Genomic DNA, 14,728 nt, shown 5'->3' on the forward strand with positions numbered 1-14,728 from the left:
CAGGAGAACTTTTTAGCTCAATATGTAGAGGATCCAACAAGGGAGGATGCAGTGCTGGACCCAATTCTGGGGAATGAAGCCGTGGTTGTGGTCGTGAAGTGGTTGATGTGTTGGTGGGGGTGCATTTTGGTGATAGCGACCACAACATGGTACAATTTAAGCTGGTTATGGAGAAAGAAATAGACAGTTTGCAAAAAAAGGGTTTGGATTGGAGGAGAGCGAATTTTAGTAAAATAAGGCAGGATCTGGCCAAGGTAGACTGGAAAGAGTTACCTGTCGGGAAATCTACAGGAGAGTAGTGGGGGTATTCAAAAAGGAAATGGGGAGGGTACAGGTCCAACATGTTCCCTCTAGGGTAATAGGTAGGAGCAACAAGCCCAGAGAACCATGGATGACCAGAAACATTCAGGGTACGATGAGAAGGAAAAGAGGCTTTTAGTAAATACAAGGAGAGCAAATCAACAGAAGCATTAGTGGAGTACAGAAAGTGTAGGATGGAGCTTAAGAAAGCAATTAGGAGAGCAAAGAGGGGATATGAGAAAGCTCTGGCTGGTAAAAGTAGGGAAAATCCCAAGATATTCTATAAGTATATCAATGGGAAGAGGATAACCAGGGAAAGAGTAGGACCCATTAGGGACCAAGGGGGAAATTTGTGGGTGGAGCCAGAGGACATTGGTAGGGTGTTGAATGAATACTTCACATTTCTCTTCACCCAAGAGAATGAGGATGTCGATATGGAACCGAGAGAGAGACGGTGAGGTTCTTGAGCAAATTGTCATAGGGATGGACAAAGTATTGGTGGCTTTGGAAGGCTTAAAAGTGGACAAATCTCCAGGTCTGGACGATTTGTGTCCCAGGATGCTGTGGGAGGTGAGGGTGGAGATTGCAGGGGCTTGGACCCTAATTTTTAATTCCTCTCTGGACACGGGGGAGGTACCAGAGGACTGGAGAACAGCTAATGTGGTCCCACTATTTAAGAAAGGTTGTGGAGATAAGCCAGGGAACTATAGACCAGTGAGTCTCACGTCAGTGGTAGAGAAACTATTGGAAAAGATTCTGAAGGAGAGTATCTATCTCCATTTGGAGAGGCAAAATTTGATTAGGAATAGTCAACATGGCTTTGTCAGAGGGAGGTCATGCCTAACAAATTTGATTGACTTTTTTGAGCATATGACCAGGTGTGTAGATGAGGGTAGTGCAGTTGATGTAGTTTACATGGATTTCAGCAAAGCCTTTGACAAGGTCCCACATGGGAGACTTATCAAGAAAGCAAATGAGCATGGTATTCAGGGTAACTTGATAAGGTGGATTCAAAATTGGCTTAGCTGTAGGAGACAGAGAGTGATGACAGATGGCTGTTTTAGTGACTGGAAGCCAGTGTCCAGTGGTGTACCCCAGGGATCTGTGCTGGGCTCCCTATTGTTTGTTATTTCTATAAACGACATAGATGACTATGTGGGGGGGGGAAGATCAGTAGGTTCGCGGATGACACAAAGATTGGCCGAATGGTTAACAGTGAGGTTGAGTGTCTTGGGTTACAGGAAGATATGGAGGGGATGGTCAAATGGGCAGAAAAGTGGCAGATGGAATTTAACCCTGAAAAGTGTGAGGTGATACACTTTGGAAGGAGTAATGTGACACGTAAGTATTCAATGAATGGCCTGACACTGGGAAGTTCCGAGGAACAAAGGGACCTTGGCGTGTTTGTCCATAGATCCCTGAAGGCAGAAGGGCAGGTTAATAGGATGGTGAAAAAGGCATATGGGACACTTGTCTTTATCAATCAAGGCATAGATTACAAAAGCAGGGAGGTCATGTTGGAGTTGTACAGAACTTTGGTAAGGCCACAGCTGGAGTACTGTGTGCAATTCTGGTCGCCACGTTATAGGAAGGATGTGATTGCATTGGAGGGAGTGCAGAGGCGATTCACCAGGATGTTGCCTGGGATGGAACATTTAAGCTATGAAGAGAGGTTGGATAGGTTATCTAATCAGAGATTATCTCTGACACTTCCCTTCCCTTCCTCGACTTCTCTGTCTCCATCTCTGGGGATAGGTTGTCTACCAATATCCATTATAAGCCCACTGACTCCCACAGCTACCTCGACTACACTTCTTCACACCCTACCTCCTGTAAGGACTGCATTCCATTCTCCCAGTTTCTCCGTCGCATCTGCTCTGATGATGCTACCTTCCATGACGGTGCTTCTGATATGACCTTTTTCCTCAACCGAGGATTTCCCCCCACTGTGGTTGACAGGGCCCTCAACCGTGTCCGACCCATTCCCCGCACCTCTACCCTCACCCCTTCCCCTCCCTCCCAGAACCGTGACAGGGTTCCCCTTGTCCTCACTTTTCATCCCACCAGCCTCCATATCCAAAGGATCATCCTTCGCCATTTTCGCCACCTCCAGCATGATGCCACTACCAGTCGCATCTTCCCCTCCCTTCCCCTGTCAGCATTCCCAAGGGATCGTTCCCTCCGCGACACCCTGGTCCACTCCTCCATTACCCCCACCACCTCGTCCCCGTCCCAGGGCACCTTCCCCTGCAATCGCAGGAGGTGTAATACCTGCCCATTTACCTCCTCTCTCCTCACTATCCCAGGCCCCAAACACTCCTTTCAGGTGAAGCAGCGATTTATTTGTACTTCTTTCAATGTAGTATACTGTATTCGCTGCTCAGTGTGGTCTCCTCCACATTGGGGAGACCAAGCGCAGACTGGGTGACCGCTTTGCGGAACATCTCCGCTCAGTCCGCAAGCAGGACCCTGAGCTTCCGGTTGCTTGCCATTTCAACACTCCCCCCTGCTCTCATGCTCACATCTCTGTCCTGGGATTGCTGCAGTGTTCAGTGAACATCAACGCAAGCTCGAGGAACAGCATCTCATCTACCGATTAGGCACACTACAGCCTGCCGGACTGAACATTGAGTTCAATAATTTCAGAGCATGACAGCCCCCCATTTTACTTTCATTTTTAGTTATTTTTTCTTCTTTTTTTTTACATTCCTTTTTACATTTTTTACAATCTTTTTTTGCATTTATTTCATTTCATCTTAGTTTGTTCAGTTTGCTTACCCACTGTTTTTTTCAGGTTTTTTTTCTTCAGGTTTGCAATTGCTGCTGTTCAATATTCAGTGTATTCACACCTAATCTGTACTAATGCTTTGTCTTTCAACACACCATCAACATATTGTTTGCCTTTGCTCCGTGACCTTTTGGTCAGCTATGTGGCCTGGTCCAATCTGCACCTTCTCCTTTGTTATCTCTTGCCCCACCCCCACCTCACTTGTTAATAAACTGTGACTTTTCTAATATTTGTCAGTTCCGAAGAAGGGTCACTGACCCGAAACGTTAACTCTGCTTCTCTTTCCACAGATGCTGCCAGACCTGCTGAGTGATTCCAGCATTTCTTGTTTTTGTTTTGGATAGGCTTGGATTGTTTCACTGGAGCAGAGAAGACTGAGGGGGTGACCTGATCAATGTGAACAAGATTGAGGGGCATGGACAGGGTGGATAGGGAGCAGCTGTTCCCCTTAGTTGAAGGGTCAGTTATGAGGGGTCACAAGTTTATGGTGAGGGGCGGGAGGTTTAAGAGGGATTTGAGGAAGAACTTTTTTACCCAGAGGGTGGTGACGGTCTGGAATGCCCTGCATGGGAGGATGGTAGAGGCGGGTTGCCTCACATCCTTTAAAAAGTACCTGAATGAGCACTTGGCACATCATAACATTCAAGGCTATGAGCCAAGTGCTGGCAAATGGGATTAGGTAGACAGGTCAGGTGTCTTGAATGCATCGGTGCAGACTCGATGGGCCAAAGGGCCTCTTCTGCACTGTATTATTGTGATTCTGTGGTGGAGTTGCGGATAGTGATGAGGATTGTCAGAGGATACAGCAGGATATAGATCGGTTGGAGACTTGGGCAGAGAAATGGCAGATGGAGTTTAATCCGGACAAATGTGAGGTAATGCATTTTGGAAGATCTAATACAGGTGGGAAGTATACAGTAAATGGCAAAACCCTTAGGAGTATTGACAGGCAGAGAGATTAGATTAGATTAGAGATACAGCACTGAAACAGGCCCTTCGGCCCACCGAGTCTGTGCCGAACATCAACCACCCATTTATACTAATCCTACACCAATCCCATATTCCTACCAAACATCCCCACCTGTCCCTATATTTCACTACCACCTACCTATACTGGTGACAATTTATAATGGCCAATTTACCTACCAACCTGCAAGTCTTTGGCATGTGGGAGGAAACCGGAGCACCCATCTGGGCGTACAGGTCCACAGGTCACTGAAAGTGGCAACACAGGTGGATAAGGTAGTCAAGAAGGCATACGGCATGCTTGCCTTCATCGGTCGGGGCATAGAGTATAGAAATTGGCAAGTCATGCTGCAGTTGTACAGAACTTTAGTTAGGCCACACTTAGAATATTGCATGTAATTCTGGTCACCACACTACCAGAAGGATGTGGAGGCTTTGGAGAGGGTACAGAAGAGGTTTACCAGGATGTTGCCTGGTCTGGAGGGCATTAGCTATGAGGAGAGGTTGGATAAACTCTGATTGTTTTCACTGTAACGACGGGGGTGGAGGGGCCACATGATAGAGGTTTACAGAGTTATGAGTGGCATGGACAGAGTGGATAGTCAGAAGCTTTTTCCCAGGGTGGAAGAGTCAGTTACTAGGGGACATAGGTTTAAGGTGCGAGGGGTAAAGTTTAGAGGGGATGTGCGAGGCAAGTTCTTTACAGAGGGTGGTGAGTGCCTGGAACTTGCTGCTGGGGGGGGTGGTGCAAGCAGGTACGATAGCGACATTTAAGAGACATCTTGACAAATACATGAATAGGATAGGAATAGAGGGATACGGTCCCCGCAAGTGCAGAAGGTTTTAGTTTAGACAGGCATCAAGATCGGCGCAGGCTTGGAGGGCCGAATGGCCTGTTCCTGTGCTGTACTGTTTTTTGTTTGTTCTTTGTTCAATGTGCGCTATCAGTTTGCCTACTTTACGAATGCTACATGCATTCAGATACAGCCTTTTAGTTTTGTCTTTTTGTTATCTTTGTAACAGCTAGTGTTGACTGTTAGTGTGGTCTTAGTTTTTTTCTGTTCCTTCCTGCCATTCTTTGACCTTCATTTCCCATATTACTATTCTGCTCTCCTGCCTTGTCGCTACCCCTTGATTTGTACATGCAAGCTTGTTCCCTCTCCCCGCTTGTTTAGTTTAAAGCCCTCTAATTTTCTAGTTATATACAGCCTGCTGGAATACTGGCCCCAGCACGGTTCAGGTGCAGACCATCCCAACGATATAGTCCCCACTTTCCCCAGTACTGGTACTGGTGCCAGTACCCGACAAACTGAAACCCACTTCTCCCACGCCAGTCTTTGAGCCACATATTCATCTCACTAATCTTATGCACCCTCTGCCAATTGACACGTGGATCAGGTAATAATCCCGAGATTATTACCCTTGAGGTTCTGCTCTTCAATTTGGTGCCTAGCTCCTCATACTGTCTAAGCAGAACCTCTTTCCTAGTCCTACCTTTGTCGTTGGTACCTACATGGACCACGACAACTGGATCCTCCCACTCCAAGTTCTTGTCCAGCCCTGAGCAGATGTACCGAACCCTGGCACTGGGTAGGCAACACAGCCTTCAGGGCTCATGCTCTTGGCTGCATAGAACAGTGTCAATCCCCCTCACTATACTATCCCCTACCACTACATTCCTTTTTGCTCCCCCCACTTGAATGGCTTCCTGTACCAGAATACCATGGCTAATCTGCTCATCCACCTTGCAGCCCTGACTTTCACCCACACAGGCTGAGAGCACCTCAAACCTGTTTGATAATTGCAAAGTCTGAGGCTCCTCCACTACTGTCTGCTCGGTCCCTTTGCCTGCCTCACTCACAGTCACATCCTCCTGTCCCTCACTGCTCACCAAACAGATGACCCTGTTCGAAGAGGTGCAACCGTTTTCCGAACAAAGTGTCCATACATTCCTTCTCCCTCACGTTGCGCACTATTTGCAGTTATGCTTCCAGATCAATAATCCTGATCCGGAATTCCTCAAGCTGCTTACGCTTCCTGCTGACGTGGATCGCTATGCATCCAGGAGCTCCCGCATCTCACAGCTACAACATAACATCGGTCCTGCCATCGTTACCTATGCTATTAGTTAATTTATTTTAATTACTTAATTAACAGAATTCCTACATATATTAGAATTGAGTGTGCATATTAAATACGGGTACCACCTACAACTAAAGTTACACTTTTCTTGATTACACAGATATGTAGACCTTCCTACTGGTAATAGACCTTACCAATGCCAATAAAGCTTTGCCAATAATAATAAACCCTACTATTAGTAAAACATACAAATACTGATAAACGCTAATACTTGATACAGCTTATGTATTAGGATGTCCTAATTTGAACTAGTGCTCTCCTTGCTGGTCTCTCTCTCACTCTATGATAAACTATAAAATCCCCTTTAGTTTATATACTAATGAATCGATCATGTCTTATTTTATATTTGATTTACATTAAGTTAAAACCTAACTGGCATACTCTCACCGGCTGGCTTTCTGTTTCGCTACTCTCTATGATTATGACGTCACTTTTAAATTTTTTTTTCCCCTAGTCTGCTCTGCCACTCCAGCCTCCGAACTTCGAGCACATTTTTAAATTCGGGCTCAGAGAGGAGGCTCGACTAAAAGATGGAGATCTATCCAGAATACTGTGCATCGCTACATCGTGTGCAGGCAGTGTTTGACTAATTATGCAAGCAACAATAATGCCTGGTATGTCACTATATCAATTTTCAATATTGTGACAAGAAAGTAAGTCAATAAATTAGACTTCTCATTTAAAGCTTCTTAATAAAAACAACAAATGTGCATTTGCTCACTGGCCCCTGGGCCGAGCAAAAATCGTAATGCAGCCCTGTGCCAAAAAAGGTTGGACAACCCTGATCTTCAATATGCACTGCAGCAACTCGCCAAGGCTCCTACACCTTCCAAACCAGTAACCTCTACCACCTAGAAGGCCAAGGACAGCAGATGCATGGGAACACCACCACCTGAAAGTTCCCCTGCAAGCCACACACCATCCTGACTTGGAACCATATCACCGTTGCTTCATTGTGACTGGGTCAAAAATCTGCAATTCCCTTCCTTCACCCCAAGGATTGCAGCAGTTCAAGAAGGCAGTTCACCACCACCTTCTCAAGGGCAATTAGGGATGGGCAATAAATGCTGGCCTAGCCAGTGACGCCCACATCCCATGAATGAATAAAATAAAACACTTCTTTGACTAATTTTCCTTCATTATTCTGGTGGTATTTTACTAATCTGAATGACTGGCATATGGAAGCAGGGAGCAGAAAAAGGGAAAACCGATTAGTAAAGCTGACTAATGATAGTTGAAATACTAGGTGATAATAGGTGCTGGACCTACTTAGTAATGATATTGGATTTTCAGTGTTAAGTGCCAATAACTACCATCTATTAGATAATACAGTTTTTGCCTGTCCAGATTCTGATTGGCCGGTGGTTTGAACTGGTGGGCAGAGCCATGGCACTCTTGGCTCCCCAGCACCACAACCCCACTTACCAGCCCCCACCACTCGCCAGCCTCAGTTACCAGCCCCTGCCATTCACCGGGCTCCGGCCCTTGCCTCTCTCTAGCCTCGATTACTGGGTTCTGGACCCTGGCCCTCACAGCTGCCTGGGCTTGGTTACTGGTCTCTTACCCCCGACCCTCATCGCTCCCCAGCCTTGGTCACTGGGCTCCAGCCCTCGCTACTCCCCAGCCTTGGTTACTGGGTTCTGGCCCTCAGCCCTCACCACTCCCCCAGCCTCGGTTACTGGGCTCCGCTCCCAGCCCTCCCCAGCCACGGTTACTGGGCGCTTATGACAGCAGGGGAGGTGGAAATGGCCTTGGAGGTGTGGAATGGAGGATGGGGATGGCATAGGAAGAAGTGGGATGGAGGAGGAGATGGGGATGATGATGAGGGATGATAAGGAATGGGATAGGTATGGCATGAATGAGAAGGATGGAATGGCATGGGGCGAGGATTTAAAGAACCATTGCAATAAAGATACTAATTTCACTGGAAATGTTTAGTAGTCTCTGTTAGCGATACTATAAGATATATTATAGTACAAGGATATGATTGCCCTGGAGAGGGTGCAGAGATGATTCACAAGGATGTTGCCTGTGCTGGAGCATTTCAGCAATGAAGAGAGACTGGATAGGTTAGGGTTGTTTTCCTTAGAGCAGAGAAGGCTGAGGGGAGACCTGATACAGATATACAAAATTATGAGGGGCATAGATAGGACGAAACATTTTCCCTTTGCGGAGGTGTCAATAACCAGGGGGCATAGATTTAAGGTGATGGGCAGGAGGTTTAGAGTGAATTTGAGGAAAAATGTTTTCACCCAGAGGGTGGTTGGAATCTGGAATGCACTGCCTGAAGGGGTGGTAGAGGCAGGAACCCTCACAACATTTAAGTAGCAGTTAGATGAGCTTTTGAAACATCATAGCCTACAAGGCTACAGGCCAAGTGCTGGAAGATGGGATTAGAATAGACAGGTGCTTGATGGCAGGCATGGACATGATGGGCTGAAGGGCCCGTTTCTGTGCTGTATTATTCTATGACAAATTGATCAGTCATGCCAGTACTGCTGAAAATTTAATCCCAGTGGGTTACCAGGGCTAAATATGTAAAAATGTTCAATGGATCAGCTAAGACTGCTGGCCATAGGGGGGTTAAAACAGGAATAATAGCATCGTTTACAAAAAATGGAATCCGATTAAAACACTTCTTATGCAGAAAGAAGCACATAGTTCCTTAGGAAAGGAAGATAAAAGCACGGTTAAAAAATAAAAATGGTAACTGATCACAGGCCAAGACAAATATAACTAAAGCAGAAATATTTTAAATAGAGTTTGTAGAAATCAGAGGTGTTGTCTTCATCATCTTTATTAATGACCTACATCAAGGCATTGGAGGAATCGTCTCCAAATCTGATTTTGACTCACGTGTGTGGGAGCAAGAACCTTTTGATGAAAAATTGCAGATGGATCTATTTGCAAGAGAAAATGAAGCTGTATCTGGCAAATAATTTTTTCATATAGGCAAATGTAGCACGATGCACTTGGGGAGGAAACATTTCAGATACGCATACACCATAAATTGTAAGGCAGCTGAGTAAAAAAGACCTGGGGGTCAGGGTGACCAGAGTCATTGAAGATCCATGACCAGTGTTGTGAGGCTGTTATGAAAGCAAATAGGATGTTAAGAATAACTAGGACAACTAAATATAAAACAAAGTAAATCATTTCCTTGTACAAAGCTTAGTCCAGCCTCATCTACAATAAGTAGATTTGGTCTCCTCACATGGTGGGAGATACAAGGCCCTGGAAAAAGTTCAGAGAAGGGTAATTTGATAAACACTTAATTTAAGGACCCTTATCCATCATCAGAGAAAACTTAGAGAGTTAAGATTTTTTATTTTGGAATGGTATAGACTTTGAAGGTGCATGACTGAGGTCTTTAAAGCAATTAAGGAGTTAGATTCTGTCCGTGTGAATAGGTTACAAGCTATAGATACGGCACGGGGGAGTGAGGGGGGGGGGGGGGGGGCGGGGGGCGGCAGGGAGACTAGGGGATATCACTTCAAGTTACACAAGAACAGAGTTCAGTTAGAGGCAAGGAAGTAGTTCTTTTCACAGATCCTCAAATCTTGGAACAAGATGCAATAATGTGCTGAATGTGAATTCAATGCAAGCATTCAAAAGGGCACTGTGCAAGTTCCAGTGAGTAAAAGGCATCTCAAACTATAGAAATAGATTTAACAGTTCTGATGAAAGGTCACGGACCTGAAACGTTAACTCTTCTCTCTCCACAGATGCTGCTAGACCTGCTGAGTATTTCCAGCAATTTTTGTTTTTATTTCAGATTACAAGCATCTGCAGTATTTTGCTTTTATTATATCTGTACACTCATGTAGAGTAACAAGTGATCACTTTACCTTGAGCGTTCGATTGTGGCGTTGCAGCTCACGGCACAGACTTTCTAGTTTGCTGCGTGCCAGAATGGCTTTGCTGTGCTCATTCCGGAGGTGATCCTTCTCTTGGATGATTTGAGTTTGTTTCTTTTGTAATAGTCTCATTTGCTTTTGAGTATTTCGATGCTCTTCAAGCTGCAGAAAGATCAAATGTGTCATTCAGGTAAGCCAAAACTTTAAATCAGTTTAATGGATGGTAACTAATTTTGCATGGCTTAACTTCTGCCAAAATAAGAACCATTTTGCTGAACAAGTGCAACTTCAGCTTTCCACATCATAAAACAACCCAACCAAGACCAGTGGGGCAATATTTTACTCAAGTAAAGATCACATAACGCAGTACAGTCAGCAATAACAATGTACAGGTTAGGACAAGCTATTATGAGGCAATAATATGATTGGGACAAGATTAATAAAGCAAAGAGGCACTCTTCCAAGTAATTTTCTAGCCCCTCTGTATCAATGCACACAAAATATTCATTAGTGTTATGAGTATTCAAATGTCCAAGTCATCCATCTCTGTTTACTACCCTTAAAATTATGCTTTCAAAAAAAATTTGAAATGCAGAACGGAATCTTAGTTTCAGGTTAGATAGCAGCCTTGTATAAAGATCATAACTTTTAAGCCTTTTTAACTGACCATATCTGCATACTTCTTGCAGAGTGCAGCAAGCTTCTCCTCTGGGGTGCTCAAAGTGTTGAGTGTCTGCATCAGCAATGTAATTTCCTTTCCTGGAAAAAGATGATCACAGACTAGAAATGTAACACATTTTTCAAGAGCAGATCAATTTATGAAGTATTTTCAAATGCCTTCTTCCTCCCTCCCTCATTATTGATTAACAGATATATTATGAGGAAAACGATCAAAAACAGGCTGAAGATCTTTTCCGAAGGCCTTGTTAATGCTACTCAAAGCTGCAAAGCAGGAACAGCATAAGCTTTATGGCTTGCCCATAACCTACAATCCATGGAACAGAATTTCAAGGCCATGCCCCCTATTATCTTTTATCCCTTTGAGATCCACATTTAAAATGTCTGCACATCAGATGAAATACAAACCATATTTTCTTCAGGAATTAAATCACACATGATGAATCTAGAGCAATTATTCAGTATATCTGCACAACATACTACACAGCACAAGAGCTAGGATACATTTCACTTAACATAAAATAAAATGCTCATTTTAGAGATAAAAAGAAAAAATTAGTAACAGAAACCTGAAATAACCAACTGTAGTTGGGCAGATAAGTCAACACCTGTGAAAGAAAAGATTAATAGATCTGCTGTGTGTGTCCATCAATTTCTGGACTATTCCAATTAAATAGTCTGCGCAGAGTGATGTTGAAAGATGATTTCCACAAAGATGACTTACTGCAGGAGTTCATTTTCCATCAGAAGTATATTTTTAAAAATGCTCGTATTTATATTTAAACCATCTTTCCAGAGTCACCACTTGAAACTGGCCACAGACTGCTCAAGAAACAGGAGAATTTATGTGTGTATTTTTCAATATTTGCTACAGTGAAGCAAAAGGGCACAGAGAGTATACACAGAGAAACATAAAACATTACAAGTCACGACTGAATTTCACAAATTTAGTTTCATTTCATGCATTACAGAATGTGCCAACTAATCAGAATTTGAAACAGTTTTTTCTGATTCAATTATAGGCAATTTAATATTTTAAGTAAAGATTATGAAAAAAATTTAAAAAGGTCAAAGTTTGAAGCCATATCGCAGGAAAGTTTAATAAAGGTTGCTATTAAAATAAATGAATATGTTTACTGAGTTGTGGCAGCTGAGGAACTGATTAGTACCAGTATAATGGTGAAATATTTACCAAACAACTTTTATTTTCCCTTTAAATTTTGTGTGGGGCACTCATTCAAAATAGTTGTCATCAACATGAGAAAAAAGGAACATGTTTCTCATATCACTAAGCATTTGCTAAAGCAACTCCCCGACCTTCACTGCATTGTTAGCTTCATTTGCTCCATCAATCAAACTCGTGCCTTTGGTGGTGAGTTATCCAAATAATGCTAAATTATGGTAGTTTTGTGCTTTGATTTGTGTCGTGTAGTAATTGGTTACACTAAATCACCAAAAATCATTCCCTTCCCGTTTCTTTTACCACATGGCTCAAATTCAAACCCAGAGAACATAAACAGCAGGAGGCCACTCAATATCATGGATGATCTTTGACCTCAACTTCACTTTCCTGTCCAATCCCCATATACCTTGATTCCCTTAGGGTTCAAAAATCTATTAATCTCAGCCTTGAACAAAGAACAGTACAGCACAGGAACAGGCTATTCGGCCCTCCAAGCCTGCGCCGATCTTGATGCCTGCCGAAACTAACACCTTCTGCACTTCCAGGGCCCATATCCCTCTTTTCCCATCCTATTCATATATTTGTCAAGATGTCTCTTAAACGTCTCTATCGTATCTGCTTCCACCACCTCCCCTGGCAGCAAGTTCCAGGCACTCACCACCCTCTGTGTAAAAAACTTGCCTCGCACAGCCCCTCTAAACTTTGCCTCTCGCACCTTAAACCTATGTCCCCTAGTAACTGACTCTTCCACCCTGGGAAAAAGCTTCTGACCATCCACTCTGTCCATGCCGCTCATAACTTTGTAAACCTCGATCATGTCGCCCCTCCACCTCCGTCGTTCCAGTGAAAACAATCCGAGTTTTTCCAACCTCTCCTCATAGCTAATGCCCTCCAGACCGGGCAACATCCTGGTAAACCTCCTCTGTACCCTCTCCAAAGCCTCCACGTCCTTCTGGTAGTGTGGCGACCAGAATTGCATGCAATATTCTAAGTGTGGCCGAACTAAGGTTCTGTACAACTGCAGCATGACTTGCCAATTTTTACACTCTATGCCCCGACCGATGAAGGCAAACATGCCGTATGCCTTCTTGACTACCTTATCCACCTACGTTGCCACTTTCAGTGACCTGTACGCCCAGATCTCTCTGCCTGTCAATACTCCTAAGGGTTCTGCCATTTACTGTATACCTCCCACCTGCATTAGACCTTCCAAAATGCATTACCTCACATTTGTCCGGATTAAACTCCATCTGCCATTTCTCCGCCCAAGTCTCCAACCAATCTATATCCCGCTGTATCCTCTGACAATCCTCATCACTATCCGCAACTCCACCAACCTTTGTGTCGTCCGCAAACTTACTAATCAGACCAGCTACATTTTCCTCCAAATCATTTATATATACTACAAACAGCAAAGGTCCCAGCACTGATCCCTGCGGAACACCACTAGTCACATCCCTCCATTCAGAAAAACACCCATCCACTGTTACCCTCTGTCTTCTGTGACTGAGCCAGTTCTGTATCCATCTTGCCAGCTCACCTCTGATCCCGTGTGACTTCACCTTTTGCACCAGTCTGCCATGCGGGACCTTGTCAAAGGCTTTACTAAAGTCCATATAGACAACATCCACCGCCCTTCCCTCATCAATCATCTTCGTCACTTCCTCAAAAAACTCAATCAAATTAGTAAGACACGACCTCCCCTTCACAAAACCATGCTGTCTCTCGCTAATAAGTTCGTTTGTTTTCAAATAGGAGTAAATCCTGTCCCGAAGAAACCTCTCTAATAATTTCCCTACCACGTCAGGCTCACCGGCCTATAATTTCCTGGATTATCCTTACCACCCTTCTTAAACAAAGGAACAATATTGGCTATTCTCCAGTCCTCTGGGACCTCACCTGTAGTGCAGTAGGGCGGCACAGTGGCGCAGTGGTTAGCACTGCAGCCTCACAGCTGCAGGAACCCGGGTTCGATTCTGGGTACTGCCTGTGTGGAGTTTGCAAGTTCTCCCTGTGTCTGCGTGGGTTTTCTCTGGGTGCTCCGGTTTCCTCCCACAAGCCAAAAGACTTGCAGGTTGGTAGGTAAATTGGCCATTATAAATTGTCACTAGTATAGGTAGGTGGTAGGGAAATATAGGGAAAGGTGGGGATGTTTGGTAGGAATATGGGATTAGTGTAGGATTAGTATGAATGGGTGGCTGATGGTCGGCACGGACTCGGTGGGCCGAAGGGCCTGTTTCAGTGCTGTATCTCTAATGAGGATGCAAAGATTTCTATCAAGGCCCCAGCAATTTCTTCCCTTGCCTCCCTCAGTATTCTAGGGTAGATCCCATCAGGCCCTGGGGACTTATCTACCTTAATGCTTTGCAAGACACCCAACACCTCCTCCTTTTTGATAATGAGATGACTGAGACTATCTGCACTCTCTTCCCTCGAATCATCATCCACCAAGTCCTTCTCCTTGGTGAATACTGATGCAAAGTACTCATTTAGCACCTCACCCATTTCCTCTGGCTCCACGCATAGATTCCCTTCTCTGTCCTCGAGTGGGCCAACCCTTTCTCCCTGGTTACCCTCTTGCTCTTTATATATGTATAAAAAGCCTTGGGATTTTCCTTAATCCTGTTTGCCAATGACTTTTCATGACCCCTTTTAGCCCTCCTAACTCCTTGCTTAAGTTCCTTCCTACTGTCTTTATATTCCACAAGTGCTTCATCTGTTCCTAGCCTTCCAGCCCTTACAAATGCTTCCTTTTTCTTTTTGACGAGGCTCACAATATCCTGTGTTATCCAAGCTTCCCGAAACTTGCCGGTC

At 44.4% G+C, this 14,728-nt stretch overlaps 1 protein-coding gene across 2 annotated transcripts in view; it reads right to left on the bottom strand.

The window, feature by feature from the left end:
- Window positions 1-14,728, bottom strand: part of LOC137347345 (alpha-taxilin-like) — a 141,334-nt gene that overhangs the window by 87,670 nt on the left and 38,936 nt on the right. For both annotated transcript variants that reach the window (XM_068011810.1, XM_068011809.1), the window contains exons 2-3: window positions 10,721-10,812; window positions 10,045-10,215 (exon numbers count right to left, since the gene is read on the bottom strand). In XM_068011810.1, coding sequence (XP_067867911.1) covers window positions 10,045-10,215; window positions 10,721-10,792 — 243 coding nt within the window. In that variant the 5' untranslated portion in view covers window positions 10,793-10,812. The remainder of the gene's footprint in view (window positions 1-10,044; window positions 10,216-10,720; window positions 10,813-14,728) is intronic.

This window comes from Heterodontus francisci, chromosome 31 (assembly GCF_036365525.1).
Source record: "Heterodontus francisci isolate sHetFra1 chromosome 31, sHetFra1.hap1, whole genome shotgun sequence".
Lineage (NCBI taxonomy): Eukaryota > Metazoa > Chordata > Chondrichthyes > Heterodontiformes > Heterodontidae > Heterodontus > Heterodontus francisci.